The sequence below is a fragment of the Paroedura picta genome, chromosome 8, assembly GCF_049243985.1.
Source record: "Paroedura picta isolate Pp20150507F chromosome 8, Ppicta_v3.0, whole genome shotgun sequence".
Lineage (NCBI taxonomy): Eukaryota > Metazoa > Chordata > Lepidosauria > Squamata > Gekkonidae > Paroedura > Paroedura picta.
In genome coordinates this window covers 15,895,101-15,916,975 of record NC_135376.1, presented here as the reverse complement: position 1 = coordinate 15,916,975, position 21,875 = coordinate 15,895,101, and the positions used below count along the sequence as shown (strand labels likewise).

At 44.2% G+C, this 21,875-nt stretch overlaps 1 protein-coding gene across 1 annotated transcript in view; it reads right to left on the bottom strand.

The window, feature by feature from the left end:
- Positions 1-21,875, bottom strand: part of SERPINI2 (serpin family I member 2) — a 54,830-nt gene that overhangs the window by 8,694 nt on the left and 24,261 nt on the right. Inside the window, exons 4-7 of the mRNA XM_077348500.1 lie at positions 18,675-18,869; positions 16,237-16,429; positions 10,903-11,000; positions 9,067-9,153 (exon numbers count right to left, since the gene is read on the bottom strand). Coding sequence (XP_077204615.1) covers positions 9,067-9,153; positions 10,903-11,000; positions 16,237-16,429; positions 18,675-18,869 — 573 coding nt within the window. The remainder of the gene's footprint in view (positions 1-9,066; positions 9,154-10,902; positions 11,001-16,236; positions 16,430-18,674; positions 18,870-21,875) is intronic.

Genomic DNA, 21,875 nt, shown 5'->3' with positions numbered 1-21,875 from the left:
TAAGCATCTATATTCTGCCTCCTACACAGGGATTCAATGAGATTTGCATATAAAACTGACAAAAACACACAATTAAAACGGTGCAAACAAGTACTCAGGACTCTCTTCCAGCAAGTGGTAGGAAATGAAGTCATGTGGACTATCAGCAAGGACTACGCAGACAGTAAGCCACAGACAGAAAGACAAGGACCAAGAGCCCTTCATCTCTTAACCTTGATCTTTTCCACCTTGGTCATCCACCCCTTTGGATAGGCTCAGCCGCAAATTACCTCCCAAACTGACTCCAAACTGTTTACCAAACCTTTCGCATGACATGACGTGACACTGCCTATACCAAATCACTCAATGGTGTTCACAGAGACATCTCAATTAATGTCTGAAGGGAGCATCACTGGAGTATGCTGGAGGTGCGACTTTTTACAGCATTACGCCAATGTTTGTTTGTTTGTTTGATGTGTGTTATAGCCTTTGGACTGATACCCTACTGAAAAGACAGTTCCCTTTAAAGTGTGTGTGTGTGTGTGGGGCGGTATCAGTTGAGCCAATCCTGCAGGGAGAGTTCTGCCTGCAGGATCATCTCCTTTGCAGATATATTAAGTCAGGTGGCTTAGAAGAAGAAGAAGAGTTGGCTCTTATATGCCAATCTTCTCTACCCAAAGGAGACTCAAAGAGGCTTACAGTCACCTTCCCTTTCCTCTCTCCACAACAGATAACCTGTGAGGGAGGTGAGGCTAAGAGTGTTCTGATATTACTGCTCATTCAGAACAGTTCTATCAGCGCTGTGGTGAGCCCAAGGTCACCAAGCCAACGGCATATGGAGGAGGAGCGGGGTATCAAGCCCAGCTCTCCAGATTAAAAGCTGATGCTCTTAACCACTACACCAGACTGGCTTAGGGACAATTTTGATAGGGGCAGTAGGTCAGTTCAACACAGGACAATGATGACACCAAAATGACAACACAAAATCGAGGCGTAGCAAGAAAACACATTCAAATTGGGGGAATTCTCACTTGGAAACTGTGAGTCACAATCCAAAGGGGAAAAATTGTTGCAAAGGAAGATTCGGAAAATGCAGTGTCACAAAATTCAGATCTGCTCTGAAGCAAAATTTTGTGCACAATTTTTTGCATTCTTCGATACTTTAAGAATGCCGATGCAGGGGTTTGTTCTTGTGCAGAAACAGAGAAAAAGACTGCAGCAGTCAAAATGGGAAGAGAACTGGGCAATGTACAGAAGTTTCAGCTATGGTGTCCCTAAATGGGTTTCACTATGCTGTGCAGAAAGCAGTAACTCACGGTAAGGTTTGACAACAGATTTGAATATGGAGAGCAGGAAAAGACTGAGAAATCAAAGCTAAAATCAAAGTTTCAAGGAGCTGGATGGAGAAGTTCCCTATGAATATGGAAAGCAATGGAGGAGGTGAAGATTTGGGAGAAAAAAATGTGCAGTGAAGTCTTGGTCCTATAAACTCAAGTGATGATTTACAGCAAGCTGTGAATTTTTATGTGCCCCATAGAATTTTACCGATGTAGGACTGTGTGTTTTATCGAACAGGGTCATTTAAAAATAAGCTACATTTTCTAAACTGTAAGCTACTGAAAAAGGAGAGTTTCAGGGGTGGCCTGAATACAAAATGTTTTTCCAGGGTGACAGCCCTGCCTGGCTGGGTGCAGTACATAGAAGCACTTCTTAAATCTCACATATCCCATTTAGTACCACATCTCCTCAGATAATTGGAGGCAGCAGCGATTAGAGCTGAGGGAGAAATAAAGATAGCAGAATGAAGCCAATGGGAGAAGTTCAGAAGAGAAAGCCTTTCAAAAATAGGTGCCAGGTGCAGGGGATCCACCCTCTTTTGTTCAAGCTGCCGCGGAAACAGCTTCCCTCCCACCCACCCTGTTATGTTGGCTAATGCTGTTTATGGTAAGGAATGGGGCCACTGTCATTTGTCTTGGAATGCATTTTGTCACAGCTGGCAGTTTGGGCATGGATGGAGCCTGTTTTGGGGGAGTTCAGTCTGAGCATCAGACTTCCCAGGTTGGGGCCCTACGTAAGACGTGGCAGGTCTGCGAGCGTGGCCGACCCTGCAGGGGAGGCATGTGGCTCACAGGGCCAGGTAGCCTGGGGTGGGACCAAGGAAGACGGGCATCTCTACTTGGCACCCCAGGGTCTACTGCGCTGGCCTGGGGTGGGAACATGGGAAGTGTGTGTTTCCTCTTTGCACCCCAGGTGGGGCATTTCCCTACAGTGAGATCCAGCAGCATGGGGATCCATGTTCCCAGTGCCATCAAGCACTTTTGTTGTTTCTGTTTTATGAGGTTTTATTCTTTGGTAAGCGGCAGACATGCTGTCTGAAGCTCTGCCCATGAGGCTGGGAGTTCAATCCCAGCAGCCGGCTCAAGGTTGACTCAGCCTTCCATCCTTCCGAGGTCGGTAAAATGAGTACCCAGCTTGCTGGGGGGGTAAACGGTAATGACTGGGGAAGGCACTGGCAAACCACCCCGTACTGAGTCTGCCATGAAAACGCTAGAGGGCGTCACCCCAAGGGTCAGACATGACCGGGTGCTTGCACAGGGGATACCTTTACCTTTACCTTTTTTCTTTTATTGTAAACTGCTACGAGCCAGACTGGATTGAGAGTGGTGGTGAATTAATAATAATTATGATAATAATAAGAATAATTTAATATATTTACCACACTTTTCTTCCAAGAGCAAGATATGGAAACCTAACAAGCCATGGGTCTCCAGTTCTCCATGTTATCCTCACAGAAAATAGGAGAAACTAGTGTAAGCCAAACTGAGAGAGGCCCAAGGTCGGCCACTGTGTCATTCACGTTGATTAAGCCTTTGAACTGGTGTCTCCTCAAGCTCATTCCAACACATTACTAGACATTGTAGCTGCTACCACATGGGTCATTTGAATTATTTGCAAAGCCTTCTTCCAAGATGGGATTCTCCAGTGGCAAAACCATTTCATGGTCTAAATATTCACCAATCACATTTTGATTGTATTGGATTCATTGTCAAGGAGATTTTGATGGCTGTGTAATAAGATAACTGAATTTGTCACTGATTGATAGATTGATATAGATATAGATATATAACCAAGAAGATTTCCTGTAATAGATCAGATCACAGCATGCTCTCAGCTCGGTATCCAAAATATGACATAGAAGAAAAACAGACGTTAAATCTTGTTAAATGCCTTTCACTTTACAGATCACCTACTGTTCTCAACTGGCTCTTATCAAGTGAGAAATGAATTACAGCAGTCTCTTTTTTTTTTTCTTCCTCTTTAGTTACAAATCATCAAAAGGCAATTGAGCCATTACTAGAAAATCCTCGCACACCGTGTCGTTGTTTTATAATATGGTATTTTCTTTGGGGATTTAGCAAAAGCTATCAAGGATAATAACCTGATAGAGATGCATTCAGCTGAAGAAGTCGAAATCTCAAGATGTGGCTCTCCATTCTGAAACTCGTTTCAAGGGCATATTTGCGACTACATTCACAGTTAACTATAGTTATTACCTTCCCCACAGGCATTTGTCAAGCAGAAAGTTGAAAATGGGCCACATAAACTCCAGAATGTGTTTGGGAAGAGTGGCTTAAATACATGGCCATAAGGAGGAGAAAAAGATACCACAGCAGATTGTGCTGTTAAAATAAAATCTGGGTATGTCTAGTTTTTTTATTAACACCTTAGCTTGGTATGGAATTAATCTGTGATGACGGCTTTGCAAATTGTACCATGACTGTGCCACTTATTTATAAAAGACACATACAAAACAGCTAGCAAAGCAGGTAGACGTAACTTCCAAGGCCTATTTAGCCCTTTAAGTCAAATTGAGTCCTGAAAAGAGCTCAGATATGGTGTCTTACAAACATTTATGCAGACTTGTAGCACTCAACAAATTATAGGAGTGGTGGTTCACTCATGGATGTCCATCACCTAATAGCTATGGCAAATAAAATGTGTGTGTCACCCAATGGAGAGAGTGTGGATTAGTGGTTAGGAAGTTTGGGGGTCCTAAGCTCAGATATCCTCACTTAGCGATGAAGTGATATTGGCCCAGTCTGTCTAACCTATTTCACAGAGTTAAGAACATAAGAAGAGCCTTGCTCTATCAGACCAGTGGTCCCTCTCATCTCACACAGTGGCCATCCAATTTCTCGGGAAGTCTAACAACAGGGTACAGATGCTGAGGCCTTTTCCTGATTTTGCCCCCTGGCATTGGTACTGTATGATTAAAATATGGAATTTGCTGCAAGAGGAGGTAGTGATGGGCACAGGCATAGATAGAGGATAGGTCTACCATGAAGGATAGGTCTATCAGTGGCTACTAGCCATGTTGGTTAAAGGGAACCTCAACGTAGAGGCAGTAACCCTTCGAACACCACTGCTGGAGAAGGAGACAACTCCCCTATTCCCTACTTATATGCCTCCAGGAGAATAGATGTTTAGCCACTGTATGAACAAGATGCTGGACCATTGCTCTGACCCAGCGTGACTCATGTTATATTCTTAACATTTTACAATTAATATAGTTTTTGTACTGCTGCCTGTTCATGGAGCATAATACTGCATTCTGTACCTAGTCAATCAGTCTCATAAAAGCAATCTGCCTGTTCTTGTGGCCTTCTCATTAATGTGAATTAGACTGGAGAACTTCCCTGTGGATTGTGCTACTTTTGGTCACTTCTTCGAAGTTTCTGGAAATGAACTTCTCAAAAGACTGGGAGAATTATATCCCACAGCGAGGAATGAGTGACTATTCTTTAATTTGCTTTTTAAAACTGGCTTCTTTTTATATTTGCTTATCTTTTCATCCTCCATTTGAGTTCTGTGTGTGTATGTTTTTTATATATATTGCGGCTGGTGTCATAGATTTGTTTCGTATTCCATACACACACACCACATTCTTATATGTGTTGTATATGCAACACATTTATACATGTAAGATAAATGCTGATGTTTTGATGAACAAATAGCATTGGAAAATGTATCCACTTGATGGGGAAAGTTCAGTGTGTATAATAAAGAATTGTAGATTTGTTTTGTATACAGGAGATGCAAAAAAGTCAAAATATAGGTTTTCAAGTCAAAGTGACTGATATTGAAAATTCAAAACCAATACTAAGAGAAATCTTCCTGTGATTGGTACTACTTCCTGAGTAGTATTTAGTTACTCCATTTATAGCTCACTTTTCTCCCCAATGAGAGGCCAAAGTTGGCTTATATCATTTGCTATCGTTCCATTTTATCCCAAGGACAACCCTGTGAATTATGTTAGACTGAGACAGGCCGATTCCACGTAGCAACAGCTACTTCAGACGACTGGTGGGTCCCCATGAAGACACATTTCAGTGAGACACCTAGTGTCCCATTAAAATGTATCCCCCTGTGAAACACAGTGCCGACAGAACGGTTCCGCTGTGCCAGGGGGTCCACATGAGGGGTTATTTTGCAGGCAGGTGGGATTGCATAGAATGCAATTCTACCTTCCTGCTAAATAAAAAAAATGCCCTGGTCCACCCCACAGTGTGGCAAAGCACCGCAAAGCTGACCAGGGCATTTTTTGCCCCTCTGGACCATCGTAGAGCAGGGCCACTGTAGAGCCTGTCTACACAGGCCCACTGCAGGACAGGCTCTGTTGGCCCCTGCAGCAGGCTAAGGGACCACGGATTCTCCCATGTTCCCTTAGCCGGGGCCAACTGAGGACCCAATCCATGGCAGGCCTGGGAGGACGCCTGCCCAGTGGCTGTGCTATGAGGAAGCAGGGATTTGCTCTGCTTCCATATGACCAGTCTTTTCCTCCCGTGTGGAATCGGCCATCGAGGGACATGCCCAAGGTCACCCAGCAAGCTGAATGACCTCAATCCTAATCCACCACTGTAACTTCTATACCACTCTGGTTTTCAATGTATGCTCTCAATCACAGTTCTGTATACAGTGGCAGACTTAAGACATAGATATTCAGACAACATATTTTTATGCTGTCCCTGACTGATAAAAAGCACTAGTGTGATGCGTCTGTATGGGTACAAAGTCATCAATTATCAAAACCTTTTAGCAAAAACAGCTCCCTCTGGGTCCTGGCCTTTAGAACCTTTTAGGTTGGGGAGAATATGTTCTGCCTAAATTAACTTCCGATCAAAACAGGCTTCAGAAATAACATTAGTGGTTATTTCATACTAAATAGGGGGCTATTCCTCATATTAACAATATCCTGAAGTGGATTTCTCCTCTCACTTCCTTTGGGACACACCTTTCTTTTAAAGGTCAAATCAGGTACAACTTGATTATCAGGCTCTTCCACTTAAAGGAAGAAGAAGAATAGTTTCTATTCTCTGTTTTGTCATTACTTGAAGGAGTCTCAAAGTGATTTACCATCTCCTTCCTTTCCTCTCCCCACAACAGGCACCTTGTGAGGCAGGTGGGGCTGAGAGAGTTCTAAGAGAACTGGCCAATATCACCCAGTAGGCTTCATGTGGAAGACTGGAATCAAACCCAGTTATCCAGGTCAGAGTCTGCCTTCTGTTAATCACTACACCATTCTGGCTCTCTTTTAAAAATTTGTTTAACGTCAACTATCCAATGTGGCTGTTCTTCCATCTCTGAAGTAAATGCATGAGGCGGATGGAGTTAGATTTTGGAAAGGTATAGAATGAAAATCCCCATTTCATGGCCATTTCCTCAGACCTCAATGCAGTATCTTTTAAAAAAATTCCTCCACGTTGTATCTTGATTGGTCTAATAGCCCTACTTAAAAGAAAGGTTTAGGATGTGACAACTTCCATAAATTTCCCAGATAGAAATGAATTCCATTATGCTCCCACCACTCTCCAGTAACAGAATAAGTCAATATGACTGTGAAGACCTACCAACTTGGTGTAGTGATTAGGAGTGCAGATTTCTAATCTGGCGAGCCGAGTTTAATTCCCCGCTCCCTCACATGCAGCCAGCTGGGTGACCTTGGGCTCACCACAGCACTGATAAAGCTATTTTTACTGAGCAGTGATATCAGGGCTCTCTCAGCCTCACCTAACTCACAGGGTGTCTGTTGTGGGGAGAGGAAAGGGAAGGCAAATGTAAGCTGCTTTGAGACTACTTTGGGTAGAGAAAATCGGCATAGAAGAACCAACTCTTCTTCTTCTACCAGCCCCAAAAGACTGAGTCAGAAACTCCTTAGAAGGGGACAGAGAGTAAACCAACCTGCTAAAGCCTAGAAGAATGCCAAGCTCTAGAGAGAGCTAGACCATGACCTGATTGGCCCAGGAAAGGCTAACTTAATCACATATAAGCAGGGTTAGTCCTGGTTAGTACTTGGATAAGAGGCCACTGAGGAAGCTCAGGGTTGCTATGCAGAGACAGGCAATGGCAAACCATCTCTGCTTGTATATTTTCCTTGAAAACCCCATGAGGGATTGCCATGGATCTGACTTGACAGAACTTTGACCAACAGAGAAAACAAGGGATGCTTGAACCCCCACATGGTTCAGCTTATGCTATTTTGTTGGCTAGGAACAGGGAGACTGCTTTTTGTTTAACCATTCCTTGTCCCATTCGTGGTAAGGATCTTCGCCATGTTACTTTCTAACAGCCCTGCATGATGGGGTGGGGGTGGGGGTTGCACATGTCCCTTCTCATGCAGTCCCAGCATTTGCTGGCAAGGGCTCATGGGAATTGTAGTCCATGAACATCTGGAGGACCCCTGGTCTAAATAGCTTGCCCCTTCCCCACCAGAGTGGTATGGCTTTCCCGTGTTTTTCTTTTCCTTGCTATTCCGTACTAAGATTCGTATGATCTATTGTCACGATGCATTAGCTTCTCCTAATTCCCAAGCTTTCATCCTTCAAACGGCCTAGTCCTTTACGTTGTGGAGATAAAATGGGGAAATGTCTACAGGGAGCCGTGAGAATACTGATACATGAGTGAGCAAGCTTTTCCCTTCCTCCCTCCTTTCCTGGGATGCTGAAACAGTAGGTAAAGAGGTCTATTGTTTTCATACACAAAAAGAGAGCCTGCAAGAGGATATAAACTTTGGGCACGTACGCCCTCCCTAGTGCATACCTCACTTCACTCTGATGCTTTCAACATTTCTTTTCCCAGCTGGGAAAAAGATGCCTAAAGCCATGAAGTTCAATATAGGATAGCTGGTCTTCAGCTCCCCTTATCTGCGTGTTCTGTCCTGATTTAAAATACACACCACAATATATGAAGATACCTGGCTTTTCACCTTACCCGGTAGAGGGGAAAGAGGTTGGCAGCATCCTTATCACTGATCTCTCCTGTAGGCAGGACACTGAGCTCCACTTGTGAACATGAGTTTCCAGTATTAAGGCTTCTAAGATCTGGACTTCCACTAAACCAGGGGTAGTCAACCTGTGGTCCTCCAGATGTTCATGGACTACAATTCCCATGAGCCCCTGCCTGCATTTGCTGGCAGGGGCTCATGGGAATGGTAGTCCATGGACATCTGGAGGACCACAAGTTGACTACCCCTGCACTAAACTATGGAGCTGTAAAGGTAAAAGTAAAGGTATCCCTTGTGCAAGCACCAGGTCATGTCTGACCCTTGGGGTGACGCCCTCTAGCGTTTTCATGGCAGACTCAATACGGGGTGGTTTGCCAGTGCCTTCCCCGGTCATTACTGTTTACCCCCCAGCAAGCAAGCTGGGTACTCATTTTACCGACCTTGGAAGGATGGAAGGCTGAGTCAACCTTGAGCCGGCTGCTGGGATCAAACTCCCAGCCTCATGGGCAGACAGCTTCAGACATCATTTCTGCTGCCTGACCACCCTGCGCCACAAGAGGCTCTTATGGAGCTGTAAAACTTGCTATATAAACCTTCTGCTCCTACTCTGCCTGGTTCCTCTTTACTATGCAGACAGCTTCCCTGCTAATTCAGCAAGTGCTTGGCCTTAGCCCCGACTACCTGTCTGCGCTGGACAGCTTTCCCTTCTCCCTTCTCACTAGCCAGAGGCTCCAGCGATGGCAAGAATGGCACATTGATTAGCAACAATCCTGATAGGCTGAATAAGCACTCTGCCATGGCCTTACCAGTCGATGCTGCCGCTTCGCTCCCATTTTCGTTTACTTCAATGCAGACTTTTTGAATCGCCTGAGAAATGTGTACATCAGCAGAATCTGATGGACGAAATGAACAACGAAAAGTTGGTGAGTGGCAGAAATGCAAGGATCCATTGCATTCTTTTCAACCCAAACACCTTTAGTAAAACGTGGAGTGTTAAAAGCAAGAATCGCTTCTGTTGTTCTCCAGTACGCCAGAAGAAAGAGGTAAACACAGATTAGTACGTGATGAAGTCATGTTCAAGGTTCAAGGGGGTGGCAGGTTACAGCGGATGAGCGATAGGGTTGTGAGTGTCCTGCATAGTGCAGGGGGTTGGACTGGATCATCCAGGAAGTCCCTTCCCTATGACTCTATGATTCTATGTGGAATGGATTTCTACCACATGTGAGCATATATCCTATTTCAATGTAGCTTTTCCCCCCCTTTCAGGACACAAGATGTCAAAAGGACTGTTGCCATTATCACTTTTGCACAGGGTAGCCACAAGAAAAGCCTTCTTAGCACTAATTGTTTACTATCCCAAATGCAAGGGCCAGACAAGATGATACAGTGTTCCCAGGGATGTTTTGATCGCTATCACCATTTTACCACAGGAATTGCCTCACTTTATGGACACCATGGGTGGGAGGGGGGGAGCTGGTCTTGCTCAAAACTACAGCATGGCCAGAAGGGGCTTCTATTCCCCTCAACATTTTCAGCTCTCCACACAGTATTTTGACAATGGTGATGGGGGGGGGGAAATAGGAGCTCATCCCCCCTCCCCAAATCCTAGTCCCCAGATCAATTGGGTCCCTGCAACATTTGTAAAGAGAGAGAATTATTGCGATAGAATGGCAGTGTTGTTCCTGGGGGGGCTGCATTGTCTAGTTTGGCCCTCACAGTTTTAGGCCCTTAAAAAAGGTAAAGGTAAAGGTATCCCCTGTGCAAGCACCGAGTCATGTCTGACCCTTGGGGTGACGCCCTCCAGCGTTTTCATGGCAGACTCAATACGGGGTGGTTTGCCAGTGCCTTCCCCAGTCATTACCGTTTACCCCCCAGCAAGCTGGGTGCTCATTTTACCGACCTCGGAAGGATGGAAGGCTGAGTCAACCTTGAGCCGGCTGCTGGGATTGAACTCCCAGCCTCATGGGCAAAGCTTTCAGACGGCTGCCTTACCACTCTGCACCACAAGAGGCTCATTTTAGGCCCTTAGGTTGTGAAATTCCCTCAGAAATTTCATATTGAGGCTGCCTGGTTTCCTTCAGAGTTCTTTGGTAGGTTTCCCTGAGGAAGAAGCCTCGATTTGCTTTGAACAGTATCCAGTGAAAACCTTCAGGTATGAAAGACATACATGGGAAAATGTAGTAATCCAGTACATTTGTTTTTGTTTCCCCCTTCAGAAGGAAATGACCTCCCAAATTTGGTTTGAAGGTTACTTTAGAGAACAGTGACAATGTACAGAGTCCTGTGAGGGCATACATTAGTCTTACGAAAATGTTTTGGTTTCTCTCGACATTCTGCGTAGAATTTTACTGGATTTGTGTAGAATTTTACTGAAAATGTCCATAGTGGCTGTGATCCGAACACTGTTTATTTTCATATTTTAATTTGAAGTCTAAAGGAAACAGGGGCTCTAACGCAGACTAAAAAGTTGTACTACACATTATCACACACGCACACATATACAAAAAACAGGGCTTTGTTATGTCCTTGAGCAAACGCTGAACCACACTTAGTTAAAAGTACATTATTATTGCAGGCGGTGAGAACTGAAAGCAGAGATAAAACTTTTACAATAGCAACATCAGCACTATGAATCAAAGCACCTGTTAATCCAGAAAGGTCACATCCATTATTAAATATCTCGATCACGTTGAGAGCCTGGAGGGTTTCTTTCAAATCCACTTTTTGCTCCATTTTAAACCTGGAAGAATTTAAAATACAGAAGGTGGTGATTCCATGAGAAACATATTGCTCTCCCAAGCTGTGGGCATGATCCAGCCACTACGTGGGCCATCAACTACAATGGGTGGGGACGTAAGCATGGGGTGGTTCGTAATTTGACACAAGAGGTATGGCACTCTACACAATCAGCCTTGTCTATCTGCAAATAATCAAGAGTGCAGACAATCTAGAATCATAGAATCATAGAGTTGGAAGGGGCCATACAGGCCATCTAGTCCAACCCCCTGCTCAACGCAGGATCAGCCCTAAGCATCCTAAAGCATCCAAGAAATATAGTGTCCAAATATCCAAATATAGTGCATGAGATGTTGACATGCCACTCACAGCAGTGTTCATTACCCCAGCCACCGTGGTAGGCATTGTGTATCTGTTTTGTACATATTCATAAATGTCCAAGACTAAGGAAGTAGAGTTGCCAGCTCCAGGTTGGAAAATACCTGGAGATTTTGGAGGTAGCGCTTGAGGCGGGCAGGGTTTGCGGAGGGGCAGAGCTTCAATGCCATAGACTCCGAGTTACTAGGTAACCATCTTCTCCAGGTAACAGAGATCAGGAAATCTCTAGCCACCACCTATAGGTCAGCAACCCAAGAAGCCACGGTTGTTTCCCTTTTTGACCCTATACAGCCGTGCACTCTTCTATGAACCAACTATGAAATCTCTTTTTAATTTTCCCTTTTTAGCTTGTTGGATTCAATAAATGAGCCATCTGGTAAGCCCAGAGCAGTCCCATTTGGTCTACAGCTGCTGCACCCAGATGTAAATAGTGTGTGTAAGGATGAATGGCATATGTAGTGATGGGATATGGCAGCAGGTCATGGCAGGTTACAGGGTCCCCTTGCATCAAACTTCCACCTCCAAGTAGGCAATATTAGCTGCTGATCCATGATCTACCAAAAACAATAGTAATTGTTAAAGGCCAGTTTCATTTTTTTCTGTCTATATTTTGGATTGGATCTGGGATGTTGTTTAGTTGATTTTCTTTTCTTCTTTTTATTGTTTGCCTATTTCAGCAGGTAATGATTCTGTTCTTATGGATTTCCTTCTGGTCTGATTATTGAGACACTGCAGGGACCATTCCGTGGGGTTGGTTCCCTTTGGGGGAGTCAGTCATGTAGATGCGTAGTATTTTGAAGTCCAGAGTAGCCTGAGCTCATTGGAGCTTGGAAGCAAAGGTGGATACGCCATGGTTAGTAATTGGATGGGAGACCACCAAAGATGACCATGCAGAGAAACGTAATGGCAAATTATCTATGCTCATCTCCTGCTTTGACAACCCCATTAGGAAACAAAACAAAATGTCACCTTAAGACCAACAAAATTTAATTCCTAGTATCATTTTCATTGTTGGTCTTAAGAGGTGCCATTGGACTCAAACTTTGCTCTGCTGCTTCAGACCAACACAGCTACCCACTTGAATCTGACCCTGTGATGGGTCACCATGACTTGGCTGTGACTTGATTGTACTTCATGATGACGATGGCATTTTGGAGGATTTTTTTTTAATTACTAAGATAAAATTAGTGCACAGGTAAAGATAAAGATATGTTTGTACAGGGCAGCTACCCCACAACTTATCTTGCCGAAAGTGCAAATTAGTTGGATCTAAATTTACTTCTAACACAGTGGTTCTCAACCCTCCTAATGCCACAACCCTTTAATCCAGTTCCTCATGTTGGGGTGGCCCCCAGCCATAAAATTACGCAAGTGTTCTTTCACAGAAATTAAACCGAAACTGACCAATGGTGTGAAGATCCACTGTTCATGGTTACATATAAATTGGGTTTTCCCCCCACAGGGTTTCTCAGTTCAGTTCTGCCTCTTGTCCCGCTGCCCTGTGCTGCTGCCACCTGGAGTGCCTGACAGGATACTGCACTGTGCTGGAGGCGCTGCTGGAGCGGTTGGTGGCCAAGCACAGGCGCCTGCAAGAGGAGCGGCAACAGTGGCAGCACCCCCCCCCCCGGCCAAGCTGCTTGCCCTGCTGCAACCCCTGTGAAAGGGTCATTCGACCCCCAAAGGGGTCCCGGCCCCCAGGTTGAGAACCACTGGTCTAACAGAAGGGCAGGATGCTGTTTCTGTTGGCTTCAGAGGAGAGGACACACACTAATGGGTTTAAACTTCAAGTACAACAATATAGGCTAGATATCAGGAAAAAAAATTCACAGTCAGAGTAGTTCAGCAGTGGAATAGGCTGCCTAAGGAGGTGGTGAGCTCCCCCTCACTGGCAGTCTTCAAGCAAAGGTTGGATACACACTTTTCTTGGATGCTTTAGGATGCTTTGGGCTGATCCTGCATTGAGCAGGAGGTTGGACTAGATGGCCTGTATGGCCCCTTCCAACTCTATGATTCTATGATTCTATTATTTTTACCTATTGCCTCTTCCTGATGCGGATCCACCAATTTTCCTCCTTGTCCTCCAGGAGTAGCATGTCAAGGAGATTGCCGGGTTGGAGTGGGATGGGAGGGAGGGAGGGACATTTTGTTCCACTGACAAGTGCCTTGCATGAGCAGAACATTTAGTCTGGATCCTTGTTCCACATTTCAGCCAAATCACAATCATCTCTGCTAGAATATAAATTGCTCTTTCTTCACACGTATCTTTCTTTCACATCACTTCTTTAAAAAAAAAAAAACCAAGCTCTGAAGGGTCCCTCCTAACAACAAAATGTGAAGAGCATCACTATTGTTTACTGAAAGTCTCTCCCACTGCCCGTAGAATCTTGCCACTGAGGTCTAAACCCCCAGAACGCACCCACTCAAAGTCACCCGACTCCAAACTCACAGCTTGGTTGTCCATACAAAGGGGTCAGACAGCTCGTATCTTAGGTGAGCCATGGTTTGGTTTGGTTTTTCCAAGTTGAGAGCCAGCACATTAACATCCTTGTGGGAAAATATATATGTATATCCATGGAGATTTTTATGGCATTTTTAATGAAGCTCAGCGTTGGCAGCTCTAATGGTATTAAGCTGATTTAGTATTATTGGATCAATTTGGATTCCCCCCCCCTTTGTAAACATTATATGACAGAAAGGACAGCCACTGTTTGTCAATTTCATTGGGCGCATCGTATTGCAATAAATTGCCTTGACTGTTTGTGCAGAGAGTATTAATTGCTGTCGCTCAATGGTGTTTCTCTGCTTATATTTTGTTTGCTGCGGGGGAGTAAGACTGGCAAGTTCATGTTTGTGGGGGAAGAGACTGAGGAAAGGAAGGAATTCAGCAGGGATGTGATGCCACAGTCCATCCACAAAGCTGTCTTTTTCTCCATTGTGTGTTGATCAGTTGTCATTATTGCTCTAGAGCAGGGGTAGTCAAACGGCGGCCCTCCAGATGTCCGTGGACTACAATTCCCATGAGCCTCTGCCAGCGTTTGCTGGCAGAGGCTCATGGGAATTGTAGTCCACGGACATCTGGAGGGCTGCAGTGACTACCCCTGCTCTAGAGCATAGAACTCTAGCCTCCACCTTGAGGTTTGCAACCTCAGGGAGGTTAGTGTGCCTACGTCTATGAGACTCGCCCTACCCTTTGTCATTGGGTCTGATCATCAATAGTACTTCTCCATGTCCTACAAAACAGAATCAGAGTCCAATGTCACCTTTAAGACCTTTGTTGGTAAATCATTATTGGTCTTAAAGATGCCACTGGACTCTGATTTTATTTTGTTGTGCTACTTCAGATCAACAGGGCTACCGAATTTTTCTAAGACCCGTTTCCCCCATTTTCAAGACAAGTGAATCTTGCAAAAGCTGAAGCCGGATTTCCCTGGTTGAAAGTCCACCCCAAACAATTTCCTGAAGAACTTATATGCCCCCCTCCATCAAAGCTCTTATAAAGGGGAGGCCCGAAGGTGAAAAAAATGGGACTGAGTTTAATTTTAATTATGGATTTTAGAGTTTTAAAACCTATTTAACAATTGTATATTCTTTTGCAAACCGCCCTGAGCCTCTAGGGAAGGGTGGGGTGTAAATGTGAAAGTAAATAAATATATTTATTCTGCTTCCATGCTCTCTAACAATGAGAACTAGACCCTCAGTCAACAATTCCCCCTGAGGGAAAGATTCCTTCTCAGTCAAAGCTTCCACTTCTGAGCCTTTCTCTTATTCATAAGAACACACACAATTTCCTACGGCCCAGGACAAACATGGATCCCCATTCCTAGTACATCAGATTCTGAAAATGTCACAGAGTGCAGATTTTTTTTTAATCCACAGGAACAGGGTTTTTTGTGTTACAAATCTGGGGAAAACAGGTTTACAGAGACATCTGAAAAGTAAAAACAAACAAAAAAAAGGGGGATGGGGGATTTTTAAAACCCTGACATTACCGGGGGAGAAGGGAAAAAGAGAGACAATGATTCTATCTTGCAGGTTCTCAATTGCCATCATCTGAGTGGCCTAGCAACCCCCAAAATATATTAGCAGGGCTGGGAGAAGAAGGGGACAACAGTAGTAGTCAGAAAAGAAACTGACTTTACCCTTCTTTCCCCTTCCCACTGTGATTAACAAACCAGCAACAAATGGTAGTTTAGTATTCAGGTGTGATGCCAACCAGCAAGTACCAGGTATCTCAAGTAATCAGGGTTCGGTCAAACCACGGTTTATTGTAAGGTGACCAGATTTCAACATTGGTAAAGCGGGACACCATTGACCGGGAGGGTTCTTGATTAAAAATTTGGTCTACATGGAGCAACAAAAAGTTTCATAGAACGCAGAGAACATAAAAATAGTATTGTAATATATATATTTTTAATGTCAACATAAGTACAATTTGCCAGGTGCCCCCAGATGTCCCTCCAAAAGTGGGACAATCTGGTAAACTTAGTTTATTGTCATGTCTGAATCAAGCCAAAACAAGGCAGAAAAGAGAAACGTCCACTGGTAATCGGGCAGCAGGAATATAGTTCTCATTTTCTAGAACCAGTGAGGCTATTCTAACATCCCGGTCTACTGTTTCCTAGTGTCCCCCAGCACAGAAATTGGTACCTGACAGCTCTAATATAGGTATTTGCCTCACCAGACACTCACTGGAGAAATTACTAAGCATAAATGGCCATTAGTTTAAATAAGTGCAAAGCTCCAAGGTCAGTAAATCTATTTGCCCTTTTCGGTGTCTTAATTCCCCAGCTCTCCCACTAGTGGGATTTAAGATCAAAAGGGATAATGAGAAAGCACAGAGCCCCGATGAGTTCATTACATACCTAGGAAGGCTGATTTCTACATCCTCCTCTTCCATCTTGGCAAACCAGTCTTTTATCAGCTCCACTGTAATGAGGTTTTCAACGTCTTCGATAGGCACGTCTTCTGCAGGAAGGACTAGAACTAAACTGAATTCCTCGCCTTTATAGGGCAGCTCCAAAACCTGGTAGCTCACATTATGGTCAGAAAATTGGCCTGAAAGAAAGGACAGAGTATAAGAAGTCTTAGCAGGCAAACTTGGCTGAGACTTATTTATATTTATATGCACACATACATACAGTGTCTTCTCTATAGCTAGCCACTTGATTTAAGATAACAGCCTAAAAGTTATTCTTGGTGCAATCCTAGGCAGAGCTGGTAAAATTATACAGGTCTCCCTCCTACTCCTGCCTCTCGGCTCCCCTCTTATTTTTATACCTTCTCCAGTTCAGGTGGCCAGAAGAGAGGATTTAGGGAGGGGGAGGGGAGGCAGACTGTTTTTTTAAGTTGTGTTGTATTACTGTCCTTTATTGTTGGATTTTACTTCCCTGAACCTGCATGGGGGGAGGGGGCAATATAGGAATTTAACAACAACTACAATGATGATGGTGATAATGTTAATAATCATAATAATAATAATAATAATTATAATGGACAGTGTTATCAAGGCTGACTTATGCTGATCACGTAGGGTTTTCAAGGTAAGAGACATCCAGACTGGTTTGCAGTTGCCTTCCCCTGTGTCATGCTCTTAGTATCCCTTAGTATCATCATGTGGCCAAAGGCTATAGAGCAGTGGTCCCGAACCCCCGGTCCGGGGACCGGTACTGGTCTGTTGATCAGTCGGTACCGGGCCGCGGCTCCTCCTCATCCTCCTCCCTGGCTCCTGCCTTGGGGGCTGCCCTGCCACTTTGCCACCAGCTCACCTTTGGTGCTCTCCAGTGGCCGCCATGGCTGGGGCTCCCCCTCGGCGTGGCACTGTGCAGCTGCTGCTGGCAGCACCCCCCAGAGGACGGCGGGAAGTCAGGGGTGCCAGTGGGAAAGCAAGTGGAGCAGAGGCTCATGCGGCGGCGACATCCCTCAGCAAAAGACTACCCCCACCCCCGGGCCTCAGTAAAATTGTCAAGCGCTGACTGGTCCCCAGTGATAAAAAGTTTGGGGACCACAGGCTTAGATGTTACCCATCCAAATACTAGCAAGGGTGTACTCTTCTTAGCTTTTCAGATATGACAAGATCAGGCTAGCTTGGGCTATCCAGATCAGGGTGATGGATTTAGAAAGGTGTAACTCTGTTTGCGATTGCACTGTTAGTCCATCGATACAAGAACACTAGCTCAGCAACAAAGTCACATTAATTTTTTAAAGGACCTTTGAAGTTACACTGCCTTAAATAATTTGTGGAATCTAAGCAAGAAAGAGGCCCAGTGGACTTTGAGGGGCCAGCAAAGAGCAGGTCCCCCCTCCTTGGCAATCTCCCCACAGAGGAACAGCTTGTCTCACAAGCTAGAACTGAGTGGTTTCGTAAACAGAAATCCACAAATGGCCTCCTGATAGAGCTTGTTCTCTTTAAAATTCAGAATACTTTGTGCCTTATCATTTCATTCTTCTGGTTAGATTCAGGGGAAAGAGAGAGATGACAAGTTGAGATTTTGAAACTTGGAAATTATTTGACAAGTATGGAAACAGGCTATTTAATTGGAATGTCACTGATATTGCTTTACTATTTTGGCAAAGGCGTCATTGATGTATTTCGCCCTTTAGATTTCACAATGATCTGTGTTTCTATGAAAAATTCCAAAATAAAGTACATTTTAAACCTAAAGCGTCACACAACGTGTTCTGGTGGTGAGGCTCATTCTAGGAAGAGTTGTGTTACTAGTGAATTGAACTAAATGGAAAATAGAACTTAAAATGGAAGTTCTAAAAGCTCACTGGAAGAAAGGGGTCACTTGTCACAAGACATCTCCATCAACGGGATGTGACAGTATCCAGTTCCGGCACATAGCCAAACACCCAGGAAAAGTACACGCCAAAAATGGATTCAGCTTAAAGACAAATGAATTCCTGAAGTAAATCCATCAAAGAGGCAATCTGAAGGACAGTGGGGCTGGATTTTGAGTTGAGCACTTCATCCCACTCTGAGCTAGTTTTATTCCTCAATATCTGCCTTGGAAGGTATAGTCAGAGAGGTAGCAGCTGGAGTGCTGTGTGTTGACTGAAATGACTTGGCTTTCACCATGAAAATGACTTCAGGCCTCCTCCACAGCTGGAAGATCCTCTTGACTCAGGGACAGACTCCTCACATCAGAAGAGTACACTAATACTAATACTAATGCAAGAGCCTCCACTGGTGGAAGAGCCCCTTGCATCAGAGGAAGACTTCTAGCATCAGAGGAAAACACCAAAGGAAGGGAAGGGGAACGATCCAAGCTGCAAGGAGAGAAATATATATATGAGTTACCAAGCCTTGTTCTGAGCTGAAGATGCATCATGGGTACATTGATTACTGAGCCATCACTCTTTGTAAAATCCATTAAACTGGTGCTCTCTGCATCGAACTCTTGTTTCCAGGTTCCCTTGAAGTATAGGGCATTCACCAGAAGAAGTCGAGTGAGGGGACCAAGGTCTTCACTTGAAATGAAATTCATTATCTGTCCTATATGGAGGAAGAAACATTAGCACATTCAGCTGCCTCCTTAACTGGTTAAGATATATGTTTGCTAATAAAAAGTTACAAATCAGACCAAAAAAGAAAATAATCTGCTCACAGGATGCTAAAAGAACCATCATGAGTGCAGTGCTGATGGCAGGACTTGGAGTTGGGAGACTTGAGTCAAATAACCTCCCCATCTGTGGCTGGGGCAACAGCCCCAGGTCTTGCTATCTTTCTTGCAAGAAGAACTGGTGGACCAAGAGACCTGATATTAAAGTTCCCTCACACCATCCAGACCCAGACAAAACATCATCAGATCAAAATAAATCTCATCATTTGCTCTGACCACTAATTGGTTAAGAGTCTGTTATCAAACATTTTCTTCCCATTCAGATCGTCCTCCAAGATAGGTCAGTGTACCTCAGATTTTGTGAAGTGCCCTCAAGTTGCAGCCAAGTTATGGCAATCCCATGAGTTTTTCAGGACAAGAGATGTTCAGAGGTGGTTTGTCATTGGCTGCCTCTGCATAGCAACCATGGACTTCCTTGGTTGTTGTCCAACGAAGAACCAATCAGGGCTTGACTGACCAACAGGCTGGTTCAATTTTTATTTAATTTATTTAACAGATGTTTAGACTGGCCTCCCAGCAAGCTGGCTCAGGGTGGTGGACAAGATTTGTATAAAATAAAATAATTAGAATTAAGTTTTAAATTAATTTCAGTGAATAACAACAGGTTAAAAACAGCATCAATTCCTAGAGAGCATCTTCTAGAGTTATTAGAATTCTCCCAAAATAGTCATGCTGGTCTGGGAGTGAATAGAGGAGTAGAAAGATGGACAAATGGAAGATGGGTGGGGCCATAAATAGGTAAGTAGATAGTATAAGGCAGCTTCACGCCTTCAGGTATGTTTGTCCGAGGTTTCCCATCCTCCAGTTTACATGATGGACGGCTGATTGCAGGAGTGGGGAGACTCACAAATTGATGATGTCATGTCATGCATGGAGAGACAGGAAGAGGATGTACAGGTTTTCGTTTAATACATGAAGATGCCTTATATTAAGTCAGCTCATTTGTCTATCAAGGTCGTATTATCTACAGTATTCTTATTGAAAGAAGAAGAAGTAGAGTTGGTTTTTATATGCTACTTTTCTCGACCCAAAGGAGGCTCAAAGTGGCTTACAGTCGCCTTGCCTTTCCTCTCCCCACAACAGACACCCTGTGAGGGAGGTGAGGCTAAGAGAGCCCTGATATCACTGCTCGGTCAGAAGAGTTTTATCCGTGCTGTGTTGAGCCCATGGTCACCCAGCTGGCTGCATGTGGGGGAGCACAGAATCGAACCTGGCATGCCAGATTAGAAGTCCAGATTAGAAGTCCGCACTCCTAACCACTATACCAGTTCTCCAGGTGATATGGAGGTTTTTAACAATCCTACTACCTGATCCTGTTAACTAGAGATACTGGGAGCGGAACCTTCTTGCATGCAGAGCAGTTATCCAGCCATCAAGCCACAGCCTCTCCCTTCGTGACTCTAGAACAGGGGTAGTCAAACTGCGGCCCTCCAGATGTCCATGGACTACAATGCTGGCAGGAGGCTCCTGGGAATTGTAGTCCATGGACATCTGGAGGGCCGCAGTTTGACTACCCCTGCTCTAGAACATTACATTGGTGGATAATGCTGCAACATTAACTGACATGCATATATATTTTATTGAAAATGTCACCAAACAAAGATGAATTCTTTTCTTTTTTTTGCAAATGTATCACATTTGTAATGATTTCCACTGAATATTAAAAAATGCAGCAATTGTATCTGACAGATTAAACATTCACCTCCTATCTGTTTGTAAAGAATAGATATGCAACAATGATTTTCAGCTACAAAAGAAGATAGCTCTACTAGTTTACATTTTGAGGGGCAGGGCTGAATATCAAGAAATGTCGTGATTTTGTATATACAGTCTCTGCATCTTTAACAAGTTTGTGAGAGGGAGAAAATCAATATGTGCAACGTACATTTCACAATAATAAAAAAGCACCTGGAGGAAGAGAATGAATGTTGTACTAGCACTAGCCCTGCCAGAAGAAGAAGAAGAAGAAGAAGAAGAAGAAGAAGAAGAAGAAGAAGAAGAAGAAGAAGTTGGTTTTTATATGCCACTTTGATGATTTTGGTGATTTTGTAACATTTACAGATGAGCTAGACAGGGACTTCTTGTATCCAGTGTGGCATAGGGGCTGATTTTAATCTGGAGAATGGAATTGATTCTCCTTTTGTTCTACATGAAGCCTCTTGGGCAAATCACAATTCTCTCCAAGCTCTCTCAACCTCACTAACCTCTTATGGGGAGGGGAAGAGAAGACAACTGTAAGCTGCATGGAGACACATGAGGCCCATTGCGTGACCTTGGGCCAGTCACAGTTTTCTCAGAACTCTCTTAGCCCTATCTACCCCACAAGCTACCTCATGTGAGGAGAGGAGGGAAGGAGATCGTAAGCTGATTGTAAGTTTACAGTAGAAAAAAACAGCACATAAAAACCTACTCTTGTGCTACTGCAGCTGCAAGTCATTATGGAAGCTCATATATAAAAACAAAAGATGAATCTGATTCAGATCAGGACCTATTCACACACAGGATAATGCACTTTCAATGCACTTTCAAAGCAGATTTTCCTGTTCCGCACAGGAAAATCCAGCTGCCAAAGCACACTGAAAGTGCATTGTCCTCTGTGTGCGGAATGAGCCCAGGGCAGTGGCTTAGGGGAGGAGGGGCTTCTGCCTCCTTCCCTGAGCCATTTTTGGTTAGTGAATCATTCCAAACCTTGTAACCACCACCACCACCACCACCACCCCCACCCCAGACAGGGCAGGAGCCCCTCATCAGTGGCTGTTCTGATCAGAATCATGCTCACCTGTGTGTTCTTACAAGCTGCTTAGCAGCTGTAGTGTGACTGTAAATCCCTGTAGAATTAAGTGGGTAGCCTTCTGTCTGAAGCAGCACAACAAAATCAG